The 13016-nt window shown below is 52.3% G+C and overlaps 4 protein-coding genes across 4 annotated transcripts; 2 read left to right on the forward strand and 2 right to left on the reverse strand.

The window, feature by feature from the left end:
- Positions 1 to 958: 958 nt before the first annotated feature.
- On the forward strand, positions 959 to 2360 carry BDV14DRAFT_129243 (uncharacterized protein). The gene is made up of 2 exons (XM_073766064.1): positions 959 to 1658; positions 1709 to 2360. The coding sequence occupies exons 1-2, from the start codon at positions 1223 to 1225 to the stop codon at positions 2005 to 2007; spliced, it is 735 nt and encodes a 244-aa protein (XP_073624023.1). The 5' UTR covers positions 959 to 1222; the 3' UTR covers positions 2008 to 2360.
- On the forward strand, positions 1897 to 2774 carry BDV14DRAFT_129255 (uncharacterized protein). The gene has a single exon (XM_073766065.1). The coding sequence runs from the start codon at positions 2074 to 2076 to the stop codon at positions 2641 to 2643; it is 570 nt and encodes a 189-aa protein (XP_073624024.1). The 5' UTR covers positions 1897 to 2073; the 3' UTR covers positions 2644 to 2774.
- BDV14DRAFT_181101 (arrestin family protein) lies at positions 2699 to 4126 on the reverse strand. Its single transcript, XM_073770008.1, has 4 exons — positions 3999 to 4126; positions 3789 to 3932; positions 3444 to 3738; positions 2699 to 3392 (listed from the first exon to the last, which is right to left on the reverse strand). The coding sequence occupies exons 1-4, from the start codon at positions 4058 to 4060 to the stop codon at positions 2793 to 2795; spliced, it is 1101 nt and encodes a 366-aa protein (XP_073624025.1). The 5' UTR covers positions 4061 to 4126; the 3' UTR covers positions 2699 to 2792.
- A 714-nt stretch (positions 4127 to 4840) lies between these two features.
- On the reverse strand, positions 4841 to 12675 carry BDV14DRAFT_204062 (uncharacterized protein; the record flags this gene model as incomplete). The annotated part of the gene is made up of 3 exons (XM_073774439.1): positions 4841 to 5254; positions 5305 to 11976; positions 12031 to 12675. 3 exons carry the CDS (start codon positions 12673 to 12675, stop codon positions 4841 to 4843), a joined length of 7731 nt encoding a protein of 2576 aa, XP_073624026.1.
- Positions 12676 to 13016: the final 341 nt, after the last annotated feature.

Genomic DNA, 13016 nt, shown 5'->3' on the forward strand with positions numbered 1-13016 from the left:
TATATACATACCAGTGCCATGCAGGATAGTAAGGCTTTGATGCCTGAGGTGTTATCCAGGTCTTGGCAGCTGTCATGCACGTGACTGAGCCTGGAATAATATCTGTTACGAATCGTACAGGCCCAGGGGAAGGAGAGGGGCAGAATGACGTCTGTATCGACTACACGCACGTAGCCTACTAAGGAGCGGATGCCTTTAACGATAGGGCTCAATTCTATTGATTCGATAGACTCTTCTTGACGATGTCTTCTATATCTATTGAGGGGTCGAATCCTCAGGGGGTTGGAGTAGCTTGGCAGCTAGAGATCACGTGGTCTCATACTTTCGTATCAATATCGAATTTTGCCACTGGACCCAAAAGGGTCAACCCTCATTAGTAAGGGCTACTATTCTGGCTGTCAAATAATTGGTTTCTTTCACAGGTCTCTTTGCATATGATACATTATGCTGACTGATTAAAGAGTAGCTTGATGATATCAGTAGCCTTGTCCATCGTCATCATTGGCTGTAAAGTTGTGCCACTGGACATGTTGGGGGGTTCTATATTTGCTTCTTTTTTGCCACACTTCAAAATTTCAAGGTGGCGAAATAATCCTCCATTGTGGATGTTCCTACTCAAGCTGTCAACAAGTGGATAGAATCAAGACAAGAGAACCAAGATGAGCAGACACCAGCCCCTCGCGCCCAGAGGCCCACCACTCCCAGAAGCCATCCCAATCAACAACTCAAGTCGCATCACAAAGTCGACACGCACAAAGACGACGCGGGCCTTGCGATAAATGTCGGTTGCTGCGAAAACGCGTACGTACCTTGCTTTGACACCTCTATTGTGCAAAGACTGACCCACTCGACAAAGTGCAATGGCGCGACGCCCTGCGCAAACTGTTCCGCTTCCAAGATACCGTGCGAATACTCGTAGCCCGACGGCCGGAGGAGGGAAGACTGGAAGGCGCAAGTTAAGGCGCTGGAGGCGCGAAACGCACACCTCGAGCAGCTTGTGCAGCAGTTGAGCGTTAATCGCGCGGATGGCGCTGTCCACCAGCCAAATCCGTTCATTGATCAGTCGCTGGAGCAGCAGGAGGAGCAACCACCAGCCGCGGCGCAGCAAGCCTTGCCAGAGCACCCTCAGTTAGAGACCAGTGCATCAGTCGCGACATTAGGCAGAACCGCTAGCGGAGATCGTGCCAGGGAGCAATCCTCATCAGAGGAAGACCTTCAGCATATGTTCTATGCTGCTACTGCTACACACCCAATTTCCGGCTCCCTGGAAATGCCTTACAGACAAGTCCAGTTGAATCACCGGCATAAGCTCCCTGAGAAACATGTCACTCAGCAAGCCCTAGACGCATTCTTCCAATGCGCCGCGACCCTGATTTACGTCACAACAGAGGAGAAGGCGTCACAGCTACTGGACAATGTATATGATAGTGATAGCGCCTCTATGCAGGATATATGCGAGCTCTGTGCCCTCGCCGCAATAGGCAGTCATTACAAGGTTGATGTTATTCCAGACGAGGCTCGCGGCAATTACTTCTTCATAGCGTCAACTGGCTTACACGACGCGATCGAGGCAGAAGGGATTCAGGGTATGAGAACCTTCATTTGTCTTTGCATGAGCATGGTGATGGAGAAAAGCTCGATTGCGAGGCTCTTAATAGGTCAGTGCATGTGTATCGGTCAACTTATGACACGATTTAATAGACTCCAGTATCTGCGTTGAATCTTGCGAGAGGGAAAATGGTAGCAAATTTACAGGCACAGAGGACCGCTTCCGCGGGCAGCCAAGATGATGAACATAGGAGGACGTTGCAGACACTACAGCTTTCCCGCCCTATGAAATCCCCAGTCAGGGTGCGAAAGACAGGGATCGCTTGGTCTCAAACACCTCGAATTGGGGGACGAGTACCGAAATACCAGCATTTATCAGCGAATGCTTTACCTTTGCAATACGTCAGAGTACAACCCGACCGCATCATATTCACACCAACAGTTCTTTGGCATTCCTGAAGACCACTTCCAGAGAGACTTTTGGGACAAGGGAGGATTCCTCGTATCGCCCGAAGTTGACCTAACATGGCCCGGATTCGCCAAATACATCCAGTCAGACGCCATGAAATGGAAACAAAGGGACCATTCCTTCGCTACCATGAGGTTCCTTTCGGTCAAGTGCCATTGCACGTCCTTCTCAACGCCTCAGAGCCTGCTCCTCATCTGAGCTCATATAACAGCGTGTCGGATGTCTACACAATTCTCGGCTCTTGTGGTCTACCCCCGGAACTGGCCCTGGACATCATGGAACTGGCAGGGTACGGCACGGCCCAGCGCCGTCTGATCGTGCCCCATGACCCTCTTCATCCGCGGAATCAAGACGCGCTCCTCAAATATCTGACTCATTGCTGGCTGACACTTGTCCGCTGTAATATGTTCTTCAAGGAATTGGACATCGACATCAATTGGAAATCCGAAGTGTTTCACTCCTTGGAACGCATCGTGGGTGTGCCAAAGGGAACAAAGCTCTATAAGGCAAAGTATGATCATGAGAATCTCTACCAGAACAACGGGACGGAAAGGTGGCATTATTGTCTTCTGAATGCGAGAGGGACAGATCCTCATACAATCGCCTGTATAGAGCTGGACTACTGACACGCGTCCAGCGTGTGCGGATATCAGGGTTACTATCCATTATGACAGCATTTCTGCAAGTAATACATTCATCAACATTAATATTAATCTTATGGTCTATGTCATTATCCACCCCGTAACGCCAGTAATTTGATACAGAGCTCTTAAAATCATGCCGACAGCGCCTGCGCCTCGACCAAGCGATCCAACTCATGCTTCCCATACGCCGGGGGGACCTCGTCATTGAGTCCAAGTATTTCTGGTGAGGGCAGCACTTCTTCGTATGACGGACCCTCCCATACTCGATACTGCGCCGACAGGTATACCGACATTGGAATCCTCAATCGCAATTCACTTGGATGGCCATCAGGATTGCTCATGCGGACCACTACTCGGATCTTGTGTTTGATGCGAACGCCCGGCATATCCGCATCTTGAAGACACTGACCGAGTGTTCTAGGGAGGTGGAGGCGGCGCACGAATTGGTACCCATCTGCCCCTTTGATTGTGTCTTCTGCTGTGTCGTCCATAGTAAAGGTGTCGCTAGAGAGCACAGTCACGGTCAACGGGTCTCTGCCGGAGACAACGTCGGCGCCGTTAAAGGCAAACTCTCGGAATTCCAGAACTTGCGACTCGATATAGTCGATTTTCAGGCCTCGCAGTAGAGGAATAAAGCTATAGTTCATTTCAATCGAGGTCCCAAACGCCACGTGCGTATTGGGGATGAACAGCCGGTATGCGAGCTTGGACAACCACGTCTCATCAAGGGCCTATACATAATGAGCTGGTGGCCAAGATTATTGATGTTAGAGGAGCATTACCTGTTCATGAACATATGTGTCGGCGACGCGGATAACCCGTAGAGGCTTGCAAAAAATGATGGGCTTGCCATGCTTGCGACCAATCTCTGCGGTAAACGTGTATACAACTGAAGCTTCCTTGACACCCTCCACGCTCTCCGGCAGTGACCCATCGAGGACAACGTTGAATGGAAACTTGCACTCTCCCGACGGGAGAAGCTGTGGTGATGATTGGCAGGCGTCATGAAACTCCCACGACCGACTGTAAAACTTCTCCTCGCTCGAGGTCTTCCCCCATCCTGACTTTGTTGGTAGACTAGTATACCAGTTAACGCTGAGCGTGGAACCTTTCCCAGTTGAACTCACGATACACGCCGCACGCCAGTGAGATGCAGTCGGATATATTTGACGGTCAGGGGTTCGTTGATGCGAAGGACAAGGTGGCCGCTCAGGTACGCGGCCAGCGCTTCGTGTGCGGTGCCTTCAAAAGAAACAAAGTCTTTGTCAAGTCTGAGGATGGTAGCAGTTAGATATGTACAAGGCTCAAAAACTCGTGAAGGGACTAGGTAAGCTCACTGAATATCGACGGTATTGGCAGAACCAGTACTCACGCCCTTGACCAGATGCAGAGGCGCCATTCCTGTTGAGCCACAGAGTTTTATCTAGGCTGATGAAAATAACAGTCAAAAGACCTGGGGTGAATGTGGTGGAGAGACATGATAGAAGATGCAAGGGAATGATTAAATATCAGAGGGTAGGCGCGCGTGGACGTGGCCCAGAGGTCTCATGATACTTTTTTTTTCTAGCCTAGTATAGAATTAGTATAGACAGGTCTAGACTATAGATAGAGAGATAGGTGTGCCTGTGCCGGGATCCCGAACGCTATCAATCGATCGGTCGCGGCCCGAGTGGAGTCTGAAAATTTTGAAGGGTCTCGGCCCGTCGTTGACAGTTGTACTTAGTAGTCAGATAGGGGTCTGGCTTAATCACCTTATCCCAAGCCTCTATACTACAAAAAGGCTCTGTCTAGAATCATGATCCAAGTCGAGATGACCACGCAATATATACTGCTGTTGGCAGAGATCCAGCAGCTAGGTATACGGAATCCCAGCCTAGGAGCCTTGGGTTTTTCGTCAAGTGGAAAACCCATTATATATCTCGGCGAAGGCTGGGGTTTTCTGGCGAATTCCCTTATGGGTATACAATGTACATTCATATTATCACCCAGGCATATTCAGTAAGAAAAAGAGTGGAAGATAATTCATCTAGGAATTAAATGAATATAGAGGATGATTTCCATTGAGTGCGGATTATCCCTGTCATGGCCCATCATCACGTGACTGGACGCGTTCTCAGACAAAACTTGTAGACGCTGAATTCTCACAAAATAAACATAAGTACATGATGTTTGTATTAAATTACAAGAAACCACAATCCTTCCACGCTCCAGCATAATGCATCACCAACTGTCGGTCAATAGCACCCAGGCTCTTCAGTGTCGCCGAATGCTCGCGGCTACGCGTCGTGTCCAGGATCATGCCACCACACGACATACGCAGGAAGTCGGTCTCGAAAAAGTCTGCCAGTCTTGCTGCTGGATTTTCAGAGACTGCCAGGCTGGGAGGAAATTGGCGAACCCTGTACAGCCATTCCGTGTACGGAACGACATTGCCGCGTGGAATGTCCAGCGCATCAGCAAGGATCGTCAGCATATCGGCCCACGGCTGTCGCACAGGATTCTCAATGTGGTAAATCGGGTATGCTGGCTCTTTTGCTAACAGAAGATCACCTAGTGTTGCGGCTACATCGTTGACTGGACACCATGATAGTACCTGGGTATATTAGCACGGTCACTATTATCAAGGAGTTATGGAATACATACCCCTTGGAGACCCGGGAGAACATTAAGAGTCTTTGATGATTTGAACAGGTGCACAAGATGCTCGACTGGGTTCCAATAGCCATTGATCTTCGACCCCGATATCTGGCCCACCCGGACGGCCGTTGTGCGGAAGATATCAGGGTATTTGTGCAGCGTCTCGTCCAGCATATGTTCACATACAAGCTTTGCATCGGCATACCCCATTGGCAAAGCAGACTCGGCATTGACTCGCTCTTCGGGTACGACAGCCTGGTTGGTCAAGAATGGATGACAGCCCACGACGGAGACGGAAGAGATAAACTGAAACCCAATCTTTCCATTGCTTGACTGCTGGCTGTCGGCGCAATCGCGGCAGAGGTCGACCAAGTTCCGCATCGTCTTGAATTGGGGCTCGAAGCCGCGGACATGACGCGTCATGCTCATCGCCCATGCGTTGTGGATAACCTCTGTAACGGATCTGGCGAGGTGGTGATATTTGTCAATGGACAGACCGAGCCTCGGTGCTGAAGAGTCTGTTTCTATGACCTCGAGTTTTGATAATGATTCGTCGTCAAGTATGAGACTTCTCGATTGCAGTGCCTCGTGTTGTCGAGAGGTTGCGTCTGAACTGCTCACCCTATTCAGACAGATGACTTTGGCCACGCTTGGTTGCTCAGCCAGATGGGACACGAGATGTGAACCCAGACTACCTGTTGCGCCGGTGACCAGCACACAGCGAGAGTATCCTTTATTGGTCTGGCTGGTTGGGGCAGGAGTCGGAGCGTGAAAGTCGGTTGTGTGTTTTTCGACAAGAGAGTCGATTATAGCTTGACGAGAAGCAATGTCAGCCGTCGGCATCTTCGAAGGAGCTGGGGGGATCATAGCTACCCTGTTGTGGCTTTGAGAAGACGCCAACGCGATGATGATGCGCTGGATCGAGTTCTCGGGCAGGTGGCCATCGGACCAGTCCACATGGCCATATCCGTTGGCACGCAAGGTCTTGTCCCAGACGTCTGGCTGGGCAAGGGCATGCGAACGGCCGTCATTGAAGAGCCACCACCCCTCCACCAGTCCGAAGACGGAGTCTACCCACGGTACAGCCTCGGTCATTTCGAGCATGATAAGGAAACCGTCAGGACGTAGCATTCGGTGGATGTTCTTGGTTGTCACCGCGAGACTGTGCGTTGCGTGCACGCAGTTGGTAGCCAGGATGATATGCTGGCTTTCCAAGAGCTGGCTCGATGGCGTCTTTTCGCAGTCAACAACTTCGAAGCGCATCCAGGGGTATTCCTTGAATCGTTTGCGAAGTCCGGCTACCAGGGAAGGTGAAATGTCGGTCGCGGTATAGCGGATTGGGATACGCGAGCGAGCTAACAGTGGCACCAGAGAAGCTGTTGTGCCACCTGTACCGGAACCCATCTCAAGGATGTTAATGGGCTCTGTCCGGTCCTGCGGCAGTTGCTCCATGAACTGTTCCCAGAAATGCTGCAGCTGTCGCAGCCAAGCGACGTTGATCGGTGACTTTCCGTACATCCCTGCGGCGAGCTCTCGACCCTCGGCGGTACCAAAAAGCACCTGAATAGCCTCGGTCTTTCCTGTCAAGCAGTCGGCCAGTTTGAATCCAGTCAAACTCGTGAGTTTGTGGTCATAGGCGTGCTCGGGGTACTGGCGCAGAAGTTCCTGAAGGATCTGCTCTGCGGACTTGGATGGCACTGGTACCGCTGTTCGAGTCATCTGTGGGCCATCGACGTCGATCAGACGTGCTTTCTCCAGCAGTCCATACAAGACAGCAACGACTTGGTTGTGCTTAGGGAGGTGAGAGATGCGCTGGACGGTCTGACCGGGTTGAGCAGCTCGAACAGAGCAACCCATCTGGTCAAAGGCGTCGAGGGTATGGACAATTACCAGCTCCGTCAACTTTGGTTGAATATAGTTGGAGTAACCGCCGAGCTGGTTGTTCTCGATGAAATGATCAGTCAACAGCTTTGTCTCAGTGAAAGTGTCGACAATGGAGCTGGCAGGAAGCTGTTCTCGACCAATCCTGCCGGTGCTGTCACCGTTGACAGCCCTGGGGGCTTCAGGTTCGCTTTCAGCTGAAGCAATCTCCAAATCGTCGCTGCTGTCATCGCCTGTTTGGGATGTGTCGGATGCCATCATGTTCGCTCCAATGCAGTTGACCAAGCTCCGAACATCAGTCATGTCCATGAGCTCCTCCAGCTCGAACTTGATGCTAAATTCCTTCTCAACCTCGCGGGCAACCTCCATTGCCAACAGCGAATCGATTCCAAGCTCAACAAGATCAGAGTCAGGCTGAATATCTTCAGGCTCCAGACCCAACAGGTTACAGAATAGACCTCGAACACCGGCCAGAATGTTGCGTCCCGAAGACTTGGGGGTCTTTTCTTTCTTTTTGCTTGGTGGCGGAACGCTTGCAGGCGCAGTAGCAGCAGCAGGAGTCGGAGCCTTTTCCTTGTAGCCAAAGTCTTTTGTCAACAATGGCTCTGGTTCGACTGGGGTTGGGACTGTCACTTGGGCTGGCGACTGTCCGCCAGACAAGCGCGTCAAGAGCCGGGCCATGCCAGCAATAGAGACCTCGACAAAGTGAAGACCCAAGATAACCCAAACAAGCTTGCCATTGGCCGCATCAAAGACAAACAGATCACTGACATATTCCTTGGGTGAGGGCTGGTGGTGTCGAGCATAAACCTCCCATTGCTCTGGCCGTGAATCGAGCGGCACTGTAGGGGACCTGATCCATCGCTCAACTCGGTTGGACAAATACATCTTGCCGTCGTCGCAGTCCGTCATGCAGTTTAGGAAGATACCTGCAACTTGACAGAAAGTGTCTCCGAGGCCCACGCCCAGAATGCTCTTGGAAGAATCCTTCTTGATGATGCGGCCAGCCGACTCGTTGCTCGTAGCAGCGAGTTTCTGCAACCCACGGTAGCCTTCTTCCTTGTAGTTCACCACGTTGGCGAAGAGTTTGTAAATGTTGCGACTGCCTTGGATGGTTTGCTCGGCGTCCTTGCCATCGAGCAGGGTAAGAGCGCGGCGATGGTCCACCAGACGCTCATACGTGGAGAAAGCCTGCACCGAGTCTCGGGGCGATCGGAAGGCAACTTTGCCTGAAACATGCTGGGTGGTGGTGCCAGATTCAGTGCTCATGATGCGGAAATCCCAGGCAAGCGAACTGGCATCGGGCCTTTCAGCAACAAGCCAGACTGACTTTGAACCACCCAGACAGAGCGGCGCATCGCTCTCCATTCCCTCTAGTTCTGGAAGCATGTCCGGACTCGCCAGGGTTGCCAATGTATCCCTGGCAATGATCTGCTGGAACATGCTTGGGCAGATTGGTGCCGTTTGGACAATAACGTGAGCACGAACATACTCTTGGAATTCGTCCGAGGTGATATGGATCTGAAATTGCGCCTGAGTCTTGCCAGTATCTTGATAGCCCATGAACGTCCACAGACCCTTGGGTGCCTCTTGAACAGGCGCTGCAGGCAGAGGAACCTTGGCCTCGAGCTTTTTGCGGTCCAGCCAGTGTCTTGATTTGGCAAACTGGTAGGGGGGCAGGAGTAGCAAGGGGAAAGTCGGCGATGGTCGCACATGTTCCCAGAACGAGACGTTGAGACCTTCCTTCCACAGATTGAGGGTAGCATCCGACAAGCTCTGGACAGCGCCAGAGCTGGTGATGTTGATTGATTGGAAGGTCATCTTCTTCGATGCAGCTGCCCTACTTGCGAGACTGCTGACACCTGAGCCGGAGCCTGCTTCCAGCCAGATGCTCGAGGGATAGCGAGCTGCAAGTCGCTTCACTGCCTTGTCGAAGTGTACAGGCTCTCTCATGTGCGAGGCAAAGACGCTGAAAGATGGCGGACTGCTGACACCATCCTGGGTGGCCCTTTCATGGTCAATAGTTGGTGTGCGGAAGATCAATTCTTGCCCAACCTTTTCGAGATCTGGCATGAGTGGCTCTACTAAGGTCGAGTGGAAGGCATGTGTGGTTTCCAGCAGCTTCGCCTTGATCGATGACAAACTCTGATCCTTGGATAGTGTCTCGCGGACAGTTTCAATTGCACTTGTTGTGCCAGCGAGGGTAAACTGCCGAGGACCATTGAAACAGGCAATAGTCACGGCGGGCTCTGTAGGGCTGCTCTCGTGGGCATCGCGGAGTAGCTTCTGCACAAGTTCCAGCTTGCCATCCACGGCCATCATGGAGCCCCTCTCTGCCCCCCATTTCTCCTCGATGATACGAGCGCGGCCAGCAATCACCTTCAGCGTGTCCTCCAGAGACAGCGTCCCTGAAACGCACATGGCAGTCAGCTCGCCAAAGCTGTGGCCGACCAAGGCAGCAACCTGGATGCCACTGTCAATCCAAGCCATTGCGCATGAATACTGCAGAGCAAACTGCATGATCTGCAACTCGACAATACTGCTCCTTGGTGTCTTTTCGAAAACTCCAGGAAGGATGTCGGCGAGTCCCAGAGCCAAAGAGGTCTTGTGGCAGCGGTCGAGATGGCTCCGAAGCAGCTCGAAGCCGTCGTATACCTCACGATCCAGACCGACAAAGCTAGACCTTTGCCCTCCGAAGCATAGAATGACCGGTCGCGACGGCGAGACCCGCGTAGTTGATGTCAATGTCTTTCCTCCAGCTGCAAAGTCGGCCAGTTTTGCTTCTAGCTCATCGATGGAGGAGGAGCTGAAGATCAGTGCTTGTCCCAGATCGCGATTCGACTGGCGTGCGAGTTGGAAGGACATGTTGGCAATAGTGAAGCGAGGATCGCTTGCCTTGCGCGACCGCAGCAGTTGCAAAAACTTGGCGCTATATGAACGCAGGGATTGATCGTCAATGCCAGAGAACCAGAATGGGCGTCTTCCAACAGCCGCGTCTGTGGCCAGGGTACTGTTATTGGCATAATCAGCCTGGGTGACGACAAGCGACGCGTTGGACCCCGAAGCGCCGTAGTTGTTCAATAGTGCCGCGCGATAGTCTGTGTCCCATGGCTTGAGAGTCTTGTAGATATCGACATTGTCGGTGGGCAAGGCCTCGAGCTTAGGGTTGATCTTGTTGAAGCCGGGCTGGGGAGGGATTGTGCCGTTCTGAACCATCAACAACACCTTGATCAGAGCAGCAATACCTGAGGCACACTCCAAATGGCCGATCAATCCCTTGACTGAACCCAGAGAAAGAGGGCTGCTTCGTCCTGGTCCGCCCAATACTGTGCGGACACTGTCATACTCTGCGCGGTCCCCAACCTGCGTACCGGTGCCATGGGCCTCAACGACAGAGATCTGTTTTGGGTCGACTCGTGCCTTGCGGATGACGCCATTGAAGACATTGGCGAGAGATCGAAGGCTTGGAGCCGTGATGGCTGAGCAGTTCTCGTTTTGATTTACCGACGTTCCCCTGATGACACCGAGGATCTGGTCGCCATCTTGAACTGCGGTGGACAGTCGCTTCAAGAACACAGCACCAGCACCTTCTCCACGGCAGTAGCCATCAGCAGCCGCGTCAAATGGCTTACATTGACCAGTTGGACTGAGGAAAGATGCGCCATCTAGGTTCTGGTACCATTCAGGACTGGTCATAACGTTGACACCTCCAGCGAGAGAGGCATCACACTCGCCGCTGAGGATCGCCTTGCACGCATGGTGTACCGCCAGAGCAGAGGAAGAGCAGGCCGTGTCAACGGTGACACCAGGTCCACTCCATCCAAAGAAATGGCTGATCTTACCTGCTGCGAAGGACTTGAGGTTGCCTGTTGCGGTGTATGCTGTTGACGGGTGGCAGGCAATGTTGTTCTCATAGTCCGTCACCCCAATTCCCACGTAACATCCGACGTGCTTGCTGCTTCCCGGCTTATTGAAGTATCCAGACTGCTGCACCGCTTGATAAGCCACTTGCAGCATGATTCGGTGCTGTGGGTCGGTTGACACCATCTCACGAGGACTCTTTCCAAAGAACTTGTGGTCGAAAGCGTCGTAGTCACGGATGAAATTGCCAAACCACTTTCGCTGCTTGTCGTTTTCGCGCCATGCTGCGTAGTCAAAGTCGACACGGTCCGGGGGCACCTCGGTGCATTGAGACTTTGCCGCACACACCGTTTCCCAGAATTCCTCCAGGTCGTTACCACCAGGGAAGTGGCAGGCCATGCCGACAACAGCGATAGACTCGTCTTGACTGCTGTCCAACAGTCCATACAGCGCGGACGGGAAGTGACCTGATTCAGTGTCAATGTCGAGAGCATGCGCCAGTCTCGCTCCCAGCTTGCGGACGAACCATTGCGGTACAAACCGCTGGCTTCCAAAGGTAATGATAGTGGACGGCTGGCTTTCGGAAGACTCGTGTAGCGTAGTAAAAAGTTTATGCCAGTCAGCCTGGTCTGTCAACATGGCTCGGGCAGCTGCATGGTGAAGGCTTCCATCTAGAGGAAACTCCTCGCCGCCAGGTCCACGCGTTTTGAAGGCGAGCTGCGAAGTACCAGGGAACTGGAAGGTTGGCTCAGAGTTGAAGAGATTCAATAGGGCGACTGCCTGATTCTCGCGGTTTCCGCAATGGAATGGACCGCGCAGTGCGGTTGTTGTGTAGATGAAGCCCGCACTTGTCAATTGTCTTCCAATCGCATCTGCATCGCTCTTCAACACGGTCAGTGTGGCGAGGCGAGCGTCCGAGATGACGGATACGTAGGCCTGGTAAGTAAAATTAGTTTGGGGCTAACCACAAGGTTGGACGATAGGACATACCTCTGAGAATTGCTCCACGATTCTTGCCAGTTCAGTCTCCGCGACCTGCGCGGTCCACCCAACTGCAAGAGACTGCCACTTGTCTCCTTCCTCGACCTCCGTGTCCCCAGCATCGACCAGAGCTCCGATCGCCGTAGCCATTCGAATAGCAGCGGCGCCGTGCTTCTCAAGTTCTGCCAGCGTAGCTGAGCTTGCCACGGCAGCAGAGCTCAACAGTCCGGTGCAGAGACCTGCTGTCTGAGTACCATGTTTCAGAATGCCCCACAGTGGCTCATTTGCTGTGATTGATGGTTTTATTTGTTCCAGAAGCGTGGTATACTGAGCCAGCTGTGTCGTCACAACCAACGGGGTTACCAGTATATTCGGCAGTGGAAAGAGGTTCGCTGGTAGCGTTCCCTTTCTAACCCAATCATTCAACAACTGCAGGTATTTCGGGCCTTGGAATGACCCAAGTTCTGGGTGGGTGGACGCAATTCTTTCCCATTCTTGAGGTAGTTGCAGTAGTGTCTGCACGAGCCATTGGAGAAGAGGTGAGTTGAGGAGAGTGGTGCGGAGGGATTGAAGATATGCGTCGTTGAGGTTCGGGTCTTGAGGGCCAAAGATGAGAGTAAGACTCTCTGCCTGAGCAGAGAATGATGGAGCCATGTTGAAGGCTCAAAGAGAAGTTGATGGTACAGAGTCAGAGTATGGGAGTTGGCTCTTCTCCACCTTGGCGATTTGGATATTTATACAACACTCTCTAGACAATACCATCTAGACAGTACTCTCAGCTAGGTACACACGTGGCAAAGTGCCCAGACAGCCTTATCGCCCCAATCCCCTCATCACTGGAAACTCCGGTTCCCAGCTGATTCAACCAGATATCGTCGCCATCAGCTCCATTACCAAACGTGTTGTCAATCAAGACATAACGATTCGCCAGGGGCCGTTTCCACAGAGCATTCCTCTCTGCAGAATCCATCATGCGGGGGTCGAGATCCTGAAGG

The sequence above is a fragment of the Aspergillus stella-maris genome (genome assembly GCF_047715825.1).
Source record: "Aspergillus stella-maris strain CBS 113639 unplaced genomic scaffold BDV14scaffold_69, whole genome shotgun sequence".
Lineage (NCBI taxonomy): Eukaryota > Fungi > Ascomycota > Eurotiomycetes > Eurotiales > Aspergillaceae > Aspergillus > Aspergillus stella-maris.

Excerpts from the sequence above, each read along its gene's own strand:
- BDV14DRAFT_129243 (XM_073766064.1), top strand. The coding sequence starts at position 1,223 with ATGTTCTATGCTGCTACTGCTACACACCCAATTTCCGGCTCCCTGGAA. Across the intron at positions 1,659-1,708 it reads GATTGCGAGGCTCTTAATAG|TATCTGCGTTGAATCTTGCG; the intron begins GTCAGTGCATGT and ends AATAGACTCCAG.
- BDV14DRAFT_129255 (XM_073766065.1), top strand. The coding sequence starts at position 2,074 with ATGGCCCGGATTCGCCAAATACATCCAGTCAGACGCCATGAAATGGAA.
- BDV14DRAFT_181101 (XM_073770008.1), bottom strand. The coding sequence starts at position 4,060 with ATGGCGCCTCTGCATCTGGTCAAGGGCGTGAGTACTGGTTCTGCCAAT. Across the intron at positions 3,933-3,998 it reads GCCAATACCGTCGATATTCA|ACTTGACAAAGACTTTGTTT; the intron begins GTGAGCTTACCT and ends TACCATCCTCAG. Across the intron at positions 3,739-3,788 it reads ACTGGCGTGCGGCGTGTATC|TCTACCAACAAAGTCAGGAT; the intron begins GTGAGTTCAACT and ends CTGGTATACTAG.